Consider the following 11,600-nt stretch of genomic DNA (forward strand, 5'->3'; position numbering starts at 1 on the left):
AGAATCACCCCTTTCATGTGGATAGCGTGGATCTAATGCAGTATTTGAGCATTGTGCACTGAATACATATGCAGTCTTTTCCCTCTAGGTGGCTCTCTGGGTTTATATAGATATAGACTATTGAGAAATGTATTATTCCTACCTTTATTTTACCTCTCTGCTCTGTGGGGCTATGAATTACATTTTAAGTAATTAAACCATGAAGTTCATGAATACATAACATCAGCCACTCAATTTAATACAACTTTGAAAGAAGGAATAAATTAGAACAGATGTTTGTTAATTGCATGCCCATAAATTGGGGTAGGGGGAAGGGGGAGAGACAGACAAGTTAACCTGTAATTACTTTGCACTGTGACTAGGTCTGGTAAGTAAAGAAGGTTTATTAGATTTCTATAATACACTTAATTTGTAGGATCTAATCATATATACTCATTGTGAGATAAATTTCTTAAACATAGGTGTAGTAATTTATCTGTATCTTTAATTTTAAAAACTTGGTTTGGAAAGGGAATAAAAATATACTTATGGTAGTGCTGTGGTACTAAAAGAATTTTAAAGTTCACCAGTATATGTACTTGTCAATGCTCTCTTTTTCTCCCTGACCCTTTTTTTCTCTTTTTTTTTTAATTTGCACTTTATTTATTTTTTATTTTTGGCTGTGTTGGGTCTTCACTGCTGCGTGTGGGCTTTCTCTAGTTGTGGTGAGCAGGGACTATTCGTTGCAGTGCGTGGGCATCTCATTGCGGTGTCTTCTCTTTGTTGTGGAGCACAGGCTCTAGGTGCACGGGCTTTAGTAGTTGTGGCACACGGGCTCAGTAGTTGTGGTTCGCAGGCTCTAGAGCGCAGCAGGTGCAGTAGTTGCGGCGCATGGGCCTAGCTGCTCCATGGCATGTGGAATCTTCCTGGACCAGGGCTTGAACCCACGTCCCCTGCATTGGCAGGCAGATTCTTAACCACTGCGCCACCAGGGAAGTCCCTCTCCCTGACCCTTTTTAAAAAAAAAAAAAAAATTTATTTGGTTGCACTGGGTCTTAGTTGCAGCACGCAAGATCTTTAGTTGTGGCATGTGGGATCTTTTAGTTGCAGCATGCAGGATCTTTTAGTTGCAGCATGTGGGATCTTTAGCTGTGGCATGCGGGATCTAATTCCCTGACCAGGGATTGAACCCTGGACCCCTGAATTGGGAGTGCGGAGTCTTAACCATTGGACCACCAGGGAAGTCCCTCTCCCTGACCCTTTAATACTTTGATCCATAGTAATATGGCATTTGCTTTCGCTAGTGTGTATCAGAAGAACTTGGGACTTTGACCCCTTATTTTCCCCGACAGCTCTTCATTCCTTAACTGCTTTCTTCCCTTGGCATCTGTGAAAAGGTCCCTGGTTTTACTCATTCCTCTCTTAATCATTTCTTGTTGTTATGGGTACCTCTTAAATATTGGTGTCTAAACAGGCTTCAGTACTTGATTTTCTTCTCTTTCTACTTTATGTGTTATCTCTCCGTGGACAATTTCATTACGTCAGAGTTGTAGCTACCATTATGTGCCATTGGTTTCCAAGTCCATGTCTCTCGCCCATTCCTTTCTACCTCCAAACCAAATTTTCACCTGTCTGCTGGGGCAGGCTTAGAGTAGGTATTCAATAAACATTTGTGCAATGGATGAATGTTTAGAACTTAGTGTCTACTCTCCCCCCAAACCAACGTATCCTCTGTATTCTGTCTTTGTGAAACAACTTCCCAGTATCTAAACTTGACTTGAAAGTACTTGACTCCTACTTTTCCTCACTCCACACTTAACTCCACAATTAACCAGTTCCTATGTATTTAGGTTTGGGAAAAGGGCTGACTTGGGTGTACTGCCCCCATCCTCCAAACCTGCTTTGATGACATTCTAGTCAGGCTTCTAATTTAGACCTATCACAATGCAGTGTAATTACAAGTTCACTTTTCTGTCTCATCTTTCCTCCTCATCTTTCATACCCCCAAGTTTGTAGGTATGTAATAAATATCAATATTTGTCCTAGTGTGCCTTGTTATTTCCTTTCTCAAATTTGTATTAGATGGAGTGGCTGATGTTATGGATTGATGTGCTTCATAGTTTATGCATCTTCAAGAGAGATGCTAACAGAAAGAGTATTTTTGAACCCTGCTCGTAAAAATCTAAGATTTGTGTGATGAATCAGTATGGACAGATAGCGCTCAGAAGTGTTTCTTCTTAAATCCTTTAGGACTTGACCATACACAAAAACTTAAATAGTATTCAGAGTGAATTATCTTTAAGGACACGCATATTGCTCGCTACATTAAATGATAAAATGATACCATTTGATACAATAGGGGCAGGGGTGTATATGTAGCCAACGTAGAAATAGGTAAGGTATTATTTTTTTGGAATTGTCTAGGGTAGTAAATTAATGTATTTAAGTCAGAATGTCTCCTGTTGTGTTTAAACCATTCTTTCGTAAGGCTGTAATGTCTTAATTAGGTACAGTGGAAAACATAGCTTTTTGCATTTGGTTAAGAAGTCGCTTTTTATATTATTTTTGGTTTGGCATAGGTATAATCATCTCTTCTGCATTGGAGATAAAAGGGAAAAATCTATTTTAAGAAAATATTTACATACAAGGTTGTGTGCCACTGTGGCGGCTGATGTTCTTGACCTTAGGAATCCTGCCTAGAATCTAGTCTTTTTATATCTCTGAGTCATGTTGGGATTAATTGAAGAGCTATTGATAATGAACGCATAGATTACCACTCATCTTCTCCCACTTTTCTGTGCCTCCGTAGGTACATGGACTGTATCGCACAACAGGTGCTAGTTTTGAGAAGGCCCAACAAGAGTTTGCAACAGGTGTGATGTCCAACAAAACTGTCCAGACTGCAGCTGCAAATGCAGCTTCAACCGCAGCAACTAGTGCAGCTCAGAATGCTTTCAAGGGTAACCAAATTTAGAGTCTTCAAACAATACATTGTTACCTTCTGACTGTACTTTTTTCTCCAGTTACTGTATTCTATAAATATTTTTTTTGTTCAAAACACAGTACACACAGCACGTATATTTCCTAATCACTTGTGCATGGGCTAAAACCAGAAAAACTTCCTTGTCTTATTATTTACCTGATAGTTTCTTAATATTTCAGTGCCCCTTGCAAAAAAAAAAAAAAATTACATGTGAAATAAATATTCTCCATATTTTTTGGGGGATGAACGTTCAGCGAATTATTTCAGTGGTGACACGCTGAAATTAACATGGCACTTATGATTAAAAATGCACTTAGTACTTGCTGCAGTCATTCTTTCAGGAGTCAAACGTAAGGATTACACATTGGAGCAGTAAAGCAATGCTTCATTCCTTTTCCTTATTTATATTGAAAGAAATAGGACATCAGAGACTTAGGGATTTTTAAATTGGCTTGCTTTTTAGCAGTTTCAGTCACCAGTGAAGAGCCTGTGTACACTTCATGGTAGATAATGTAAATTTTATCTTTTTATTTTCTTAGAGTAGTTGATATTTTGATAACCAAGCTCTGCTCTTGCATGGTCACCATGTTTCTTAAAAGAATTAGTATTTTGGGTTATGCACTGCTTATGGTTGCAGGTTTGGGGAGTTGTTTATAGAATCATAGAAATGATTTTCTGTAATACTTTCTTCTACATAAAAATTCACTGGGGTGCAATACGAGGATGTAATATAATATGCAGTGCATTATCAGAAAGAAAAGGTAGATACGTGATGGAATAGAATGTAGTGATGATAATGCCTTTTTGTTTTTAATTTTCAGTATTCATATCATAGTAAAATATTACTGTATGGAAACTTTGGTATATTCTTGTGGCTACTCTTTTTAATTGAACGGAGATTGTGTCTGGCAGCTCTTTTCTGGGGTATGTGTGTGTCATTTTTAACAGAGGTATTAAAATCTAGGCTAACTCCATGTCCAAAAAGAACATAACAGTATTTGAGAAGTTTTTCTTTTCTCATGTCTAGTTGGCATTAAAAGTATAAAGACCCTGGCACTTCACATATACTTGAATCCCTAACGCACCTCAGTCTTTGAATTTTTGAGACAGACTGAATACATTAAAATTTGTAGCAACAGAAAAAATAAAACATTTAACTTGCATCAAGCAAGAAAATACAGATACAGTTGAATGAATTAATTATGGATAGAATCATGTTAAAATTATTACTATGCAGCACAGAACTTCATTCTTATAGTATACTTGGGTTGAAACTTTGAGTCATTTTTAATAACTGATTAAATGACTTAAAGACATTTGTAAAGTCACGATACTGTTGTTTTGGAAGTCATTAGCTAACCTAAAAGATTGCAGAATAATAAGTATTCAACTTGATTTTGAAAAGTAAGCGTACTCTATTAGATTATATTATTTGAGACTAAAAAATTGGCTGGGTGTAAATGGTTAAATCATTTTTATTCTTCCCCCCAAATCTGGAGTTAAAATGAGTTTCATGCTGGGGGTGGGATGGTGAGTTCTCACTATTTATGAAAGAAGCTTTGTGTGATACTAGATATAACACAGATCCATCCAGATGGTGTTTACATTTGATTTATTTGGGACTTTGTTGAAGTAATATACTGGGAAGATATTTCTTTTATTCTGATGAAAGTAGGATTCAGAGTATGAATTTAAAGCTGTTTTTATGAATATTTCTGATCAGTGATAATCTCTACTTACTTTCTCAACCAAATAAGCCAGTTCAAGATCTTTAGAGTCTATAATCTTACTGAAAATCTGTCTCATCAGTATGCTTTGTTGAGTGTGGATTTTACAAACATTCAAAACATTAACCACAAAATACAGCAAAAGTAGGTATGTCTGTCATTAACTCACCTCTCAAGTTCCTTTTGTTTTTCTTTAAACTGCAAAATGAAAACTTTATCATACAGACTTTTGAAAAATACTGAGATACTTTCCTTCAAGAATTAGGAATGCTTCTCCCTATTCTGTAGAAATCCTCTATTGCTAAATAGCAAAGAATAATTACAACCAACTGAACCTTTTTTTGTTTCGATGGGGGAAATGTTGTTTTAAATTCCAGTTATTTGGGTTAATACAAACTGATAAGAGAAAAATGTTTTTTTAAAAACATAAACGTGCATTAAAATGATGGCGCTGCTTAACAGTTTAATAAGGTAGAGGGGTTTTTAATTCTTATAATCTCTATTCTCTTAACGATAATTATTAGTAAATAGTCACATTTGCACTCAGTAGAAGATTGGCACTTGTTAGTGTTTTATATTTAATATTAGCATTACCCAGTATCGCAATCATGAAATGGTCTTCACGTTGTAAGGATCCATGTCACTTTTCAGTTGGTAATATTAAGTTTTGGCTATTTTATTTCAAACTAAAGTTTGAACACTGGAAAATCATTGCTCAGTGGTTTTTAATTCGGGACTTGGATTATTTATCTAGGGATGTTTGTATATTTTGTCAACGAGTAATATTGCGCTGCCATTACGGTGACTGTCATGGTTCTGTATAAATGCCCTCCATCTGTCCCTCTAATGTTGCATGTTTTCAGTGGTTTGGAAGTTTTGTATATTTATTGTATTAACACAGAATGTCATAAAATAAAATGCTGTTTACTGGATGTTTGTATAGTTTTAAATACTGTATTAGCACTTCAGAGGCAGAAATTATGCTGAGGGCCTAAGGTATATAGAAATAACCACATTTAATTTTTAAAAAGTAATTTGTGTATAATTCTATCATGTGCTACTAAACAAAATAAGTAATATAAAAGACTTAGTTAAAAACTCAGCAACATAAAATGACAATTTTTCTGTTGCTTTCACCTTTGTAGGTAGTAGAACATGAGGTTCACTCATTAAATATTTTGACCACTTTAAGGTCAAAATACACAGACTGTCTAGCAGTTAGTGAGATTCAAAATAGAAAACCTGTTTTGTGGCCCAGATTTTTTCCTTGTAGGTTAACATGGATGCCTCTGTACTTGTATTGTATTGATTTGATTGAACTTGTGTTCTGTTTTCTAGCCTCACTACCTGTTGTTGTTTTATGTTCTGATGAAAGTACAAATTTGTGTATTGTTGGATTTTTCACTTGGCTATCTAAAGAGGATATAAAAATATAGTCTAAACTAATGTTCATGGTGAATCTTATTTGAGAAATACATGTTAAATTAAAATAGGAACAGCATTTTCAGTTTTCTGGGTGTTACCTAAAAGTGAGTTTGGATTTTCATTGGAAACAGTCCTTCTATAAATCATGCTGAGATAATGTATGGTTTGCATTTTAGAGGGGGTTTATGTTTAATTAAGTTTCTTAGTTTCTGTAAATCATTTGTAGTACTATAATGCTTATACAGTTATTACTTTATCTTTTTCTGAAAACACTGACATTAGCATCTAATTTTATATCTTTATTGGTAAAAATCTACGTTTAGACTGTTTATATACAGAATTTGTTACATTTTTTTGTGCAACTTTCCCTTATTAGAATGACAGTGGCCATCACACACCATTTCACTGTATCTCCTACCATTTTATCCTTAAGGTAAATGTTTAGTGGAATTTGTTGATTCCATGTGGTTAAGAACTTTAGAGGGGAAATGAAAGCGGTTAATGTAAAAATAATTGAGGATGGTTAAAATGTACACTTCGATAGATTTTCAAGTACCATAGTATAAATTTATTTAGAGTAGAATAATATGTTTTAAAACACTAGAGTTGTTTTTAATACTTGTTTATTAAACTAAAAGATTGTATCTCAATGGTTAAATATTATGGAAAGTGAAGTATTTCTACTAGAATTTTAGGGTACATTATACAAAACAGCATGCTTTCTGTAAGGATGGGTGTTTTTAAACCTTATTTTAAGGTTTTATCACAGTCTACAGAAAGATAGGAAGGAATCTGCAGAACATTTCTAAGCCAGCCAGGCATTGCCACTAATCTATCCTAGATATATAGGTATCTTTAATTTGAAGATTCCAGGAAAATAGGGAAAGGCTCCCCTCTAGTGTTCTTACCCTTCCTGTAGGTTTCATGTTTACAATTTAACTTTGTGGTTTTGGTAAGACAAAGCCTTCAACTTGGAGAATTTTCATTGGCACTGTTCATGTTTTCAAATGGCAAGGGACATGGGAGCCGGTATATAACAATGCAGCAAGTGTTAAATTTTAAGTTTATCCAAATCTTGATTTATTTTTCATCTTATAACTTTCTGGGCTTGGCATGGCTGATGGCGTAGTTAAAGTCCTTCTGCCACTAAAACCCATTTTATCTTTTCTCTACTGGGGACAGAAAGTCGTTAATCCTCTTGTGCCTAGTAGTGTTTCATATACTTGTATAAGATTACTCTGAATATTATCCTGTCTACATTTAAACAGTTGAATCTGTAGAATCATAACCCGCAAATTTTATTTTTTAACTCTTGTTTTTAGCACTTAGCTGTAATCCTAGAGTTCCTCCAGAACTCTTTAAAAATTTTGTGAGCCAGTGATTCTCAAGATAAATCATGGTTGTGTGTAGTTGTTACTATTGGCAATTTATAGTATTCTTCAGGTGCTTGGGGGTGAGGAAAAGAGATGCCCCGAATAACTTTTTTATCTGGCAGTGACAGTGGTTCCTACAATATTATAGTCTCCTATACAGAAACTGAGCCCACTGGGCATACATATCCCTCCGAGTAATTTTTTTTTCCAGTAGGAAAAATATCTGTTGTAGAAATATTGAAGAGTATGGAAAATGATAAATCAGAAAATAAAGACAGTATGTAATTTTATCATCTAGAGATACCACTGCTAATGTTTATTGTATTTTTTCCATTTTTTTCTATACATACGTTTTATACAGTTAAGGGATATAAACAATGTGAACTTTTATCCTGTTTTTCCCTCACTTAGCAATATATCATAATGACCTGATAGTTTAGCTTTTAAAATTAACTTATTTAGTTTATAAAATTACATTTCACATAAATTATTAAAAAATATCTACAGCAAAAGGAGGTAAAGTTGCTTATAATTTTACACCCATAAATAACTACTGTTAAGATTTGGTTCATATATTTCTATTAATTTCCTAGGAAGACAATTTTTTTCTAATATTAAGAAATAAGATTTCCTTCTACATCCTTGTAATAGATCCTCTGGGGATGGCTTATCCAGCTCTCACAAGCCCCATTTCTTTGGGCCCCTGAAGACCACGTTGGTACTGGATGTCACCTAGCTATAATGGAGTCACGCGTGGCTCATTAAATTTTTACTCTGAATGTAGATTTGTCTGGAATTACACTGTTCCAGAATTGGGACATGTGGATAGCCATATTCTGCCAAGTCTTCAGAAGAGTTACTAGAAAGCTGATCTGTAATGAAAGTGAAGAATGAAGCAGACATGCAAAAACAAGTAGGATGAAGGACATAGAAGATCTTAACAGCTTTCTATTTCCTGTATGAGGCCTGACTGTTCACCCATATTTCATTATTTGGATATTACATTCTCCAGGTAAAATTCTTACTCTTTTCTCTTTGAGCTATCTTGAGTTGGTTTCCTATTACTTTTTACTAGAGAATTTTAACTAACACAATGGTTTGTAATCTTTTTTTCAATGATGATATAAATATGTGGAACTTTTCACATTGATGAATTATTTCTGTAACATTAGTAGCTGTACAGCTACCTTTATATACATGTATCATATATTATTTTTCAAAGTCCTGTTATTCCTTTAGGTTCTGAATTTCAGTTTTTTATTATAAATAATATAATTAATATAATTAATAATTAATATAATATAATCAAGGGATATATTGTTGCTAAATTTGGGGCCCAAGCTTGTGTTCTTTCCTTGGACAAGTTGTTGGGTCAAAGCGTAAGTGTATATTTTAAGATCTTTCATGTGCATTGCCAGATGGCTCTCCAGAAAATTGTACCAATTTGTGCCTCCATTTGCAGGAGCAGGACCTCTTTATTTACACTCTACCAGGATTGGATGTTCCTTTTCTAAAAAGGCTTTGCCATCAACAAGTTTGACAGATAATCAGGAGGTTTTCTGAGCACTCTGGTTTCCCAGAGATGATGGGATCACCTGACACTACATTTTTATTTTTTAGTTTGGCTAAATAGGAGTGACCATGTATCTTGTATCCACAGAGAAATCTTCCACTTCCTGAAAGCACTAAGCTAAAGATGATTAGTACAGGATGGAAAAAATTGGTGCCCTCAGGTAGCCAATCCATTGAGCCTCTCTAGGAAAAAACTAGACTGTGTTTTTTTTGTTTTTTGTTTTGGCTGTGCTGGGTCATTGTTGTGGCGCATGGGCTTCTCTAGTTGTGGCATGTGAGCTCTCTAGTTGTGGCACGCAGGCTCAGTAGTTGCAGTGTGCGAGCTTAGTTGCCCCACAGCATGTGGGATCTTAGTTCCCTGACCAGGGATCGAACCCACATCCCCTGCATTTGAAGGCAGTTTCTTAACAACTGGACTGCCAGAGAAGTCCCAAAACTAGATTGGTTTTAACAACAGGTTATGTTATTTTTCACAATTTTTAGAACAACTCTTTTAATTTTTAAGATCAACTCCAAGTGGTATCAGTCTGGACAGAAGATTCTTTTAATTTTCTTCTAATAATAACATACTTATTGGGGACTTACTGTATATCAGAGGCTATACTAAATGCTTCACATACATCACTTACTTAATCCTCACACCAAACCTATGGTGGTATTTCTATTCTTGGCCCCATTTTTATAGAGGAATCGGAAATTATCCCAGTCACTTAGTGAGTGGTGGTGCTGGGCTAGGGAGAGGCAGCTGGACCAGTGTCCCATGACTCTTGCCAAGCATGGGGTTGCTTCTGCCACGTGGTGCCACCTCGCTCCAATTCTCTATTTCTTTTTCATCCTTCCACATTTCCAGTAATTCATATCCATCCTTTAGGGACAGTGGACCCTAGAAAAATATACAGTAATCAAGAAAAAAATTACGACGTTTATTTTTGAAATCTCCAGACCAAGGCCTAGCTCCACACGTGTGGGTAAGTACCTGCTGCCTGCTCTTCACAGCAGTGCTAACTTACTAAATGGTCTTTGGCATTTGTGTGTGTGTTTGGAGAAACTTTAGTTGAAAACAAATCCTTATTTAATTATTAGATTGGCTATGAAGAAAATAGGCCTCTTATGTAATCATAATAGCTGCTTATCCTGGATGAGAGATTATTAATTTATTTTATAATTTATTTTTTTATTTAAGTATAGTTGATTTACAATGTGTTAATTTCTGCTGTGCAGCAGTGACTCAGTTATACACACATACACATTTTTTTTTTTGCGGTACGCGGGCCTCTCACTGTCGTGGCCTCTCCCGTTGCGGAGCACAGGCTCCGGACACGTAGGCTCAGCGGCCATGGCTCACGGGCCCAGCCGCTCCGCGGCATGTGGGATCTTCCCGGACTGGGGCACGAACCCATGTCCCCTGCATCGGCAGGCGGACTCTCAACCACTGCACCACCAGGGAAGCCCTCCATTCTTTTTTATCTTCTTTTCCATTATGGTTTATCCCAGGATATTAAATATAGTTCCCTGTGCTGTACAGTAGGACCTCGTTGTTAAGAGATTATTTATAATAAGAAAACAAAACTGTCATTTTTTTACCACTGTCATATACTTGATGAATTTTTAGTTTCTGTTTTCAGGATTGAGCAAATTGGTACGTATGTTGTCATCTTGAAAAGTATGAAAAATTACCAGGTTTTTCTCTGAAAGGGAGCAGTGTTTTCATCAGTTGTCATCTTACGGTGTGGTCTTTTTGGAGTTGAACTTGGAGGTTATTCTAAGAGTTTACTATGCAGAGATGTTGGTGTCCCCTGGGGGTTTGTGTTAATATTGCCTTCTCACCCGGTACATTCTTGGTAGAAAGAAACTACAGCTGTTTGAGAATGTAGACTTTGGTGTCAAACCTGTATTTGAGCTTTGGCTTACTAGCTTTTTAATGTGGGGCAGATTACTTCACCTCAGTTAAGTTGCTTGGGTGATAGTTAATGTATCTGTAAAATGAGGATAATAATCATTTCTACTCATAGGGTTTTGATGAATAAATGAATTAAAAGAAGTGCTTAGCCCAGTACCTGCCCATGAAAAGTGCATAATGGTTAAAAATTCTTATTTTCTGTCCATGTGTATTGAAGACTCCCAGATCTGTATCTCCAAGCTGGTCTTCTCTCCATGGTATATTTCTAGCTGCACACAGGACTTCGCCGCTGGCAGCCTGAGCTGAAGCTTAACACCTTCACTGTCTCTGTCCCCGATGGATTCCTGACGTAGGTGATGGCACCACTTTCTGCTTAGTGCCCAAACCACATGCCTGGGAGTCGCCCTAGACTCTTTCCCCTCCTCCCCCCACTGCTTCCAGTCAGTCCCCAAGCTGCCCCTTCTTTCTCCCTAACTCACTTCATCTCATTGTCTTCACTATCTCCTGCCTTAATTCAGGCTTCCTTCTCTTGAGAATAAATTTTAGTGGTTTCTCCCAAACACAGGCACTTGGTGGACTGCTTGCATAGGTATTAGGTTTTTCAGGATATTTGGCTATAAAAAGCCATAAGAGCTACTAAG

General features: G+C 36.2%; 1 protein-coding gene across 1 annotated transcript in view; it reads left to right on the forward strand.

Moving 5' to 3' along the window:
- Nucleotides 1–6,379, forward strand: part of SCAMP1 (secretory carrier membrane protein 1) — a 102,422-nt gene extending 96,043 nt beyond the window's left edge. The window contains exon 9 of the mRNA XM_082651904.1: nucleotides 2,789–6,379. Coding sequence (XP_082508030.1) covers nucleotides 2,789–2,953 — 165 coding nt within the window. The 3' untranslated portion in view covers nucleotides 2,954–6,379. The remainder of the gene's footprint in view (nucleotides 1–2,788) is intronic.
- The last annotated feature ends 5,221 nt before the right edge of the window (nucleotides 6,380–11,600 follow it).

The sequence above is a fragment of the Grampus griseus genome (genome assembly GCF_964374135.1).
Source record: "Grampus griseus genome assembly, chromosome: 3".
NCBI classification, from domain to species: domain Eukaryota; kingdom Metazoa; phylum Chordata; class Mammalia; order Artiodactyla; family Delphinidae; genus Grampus; species Grampus griseus.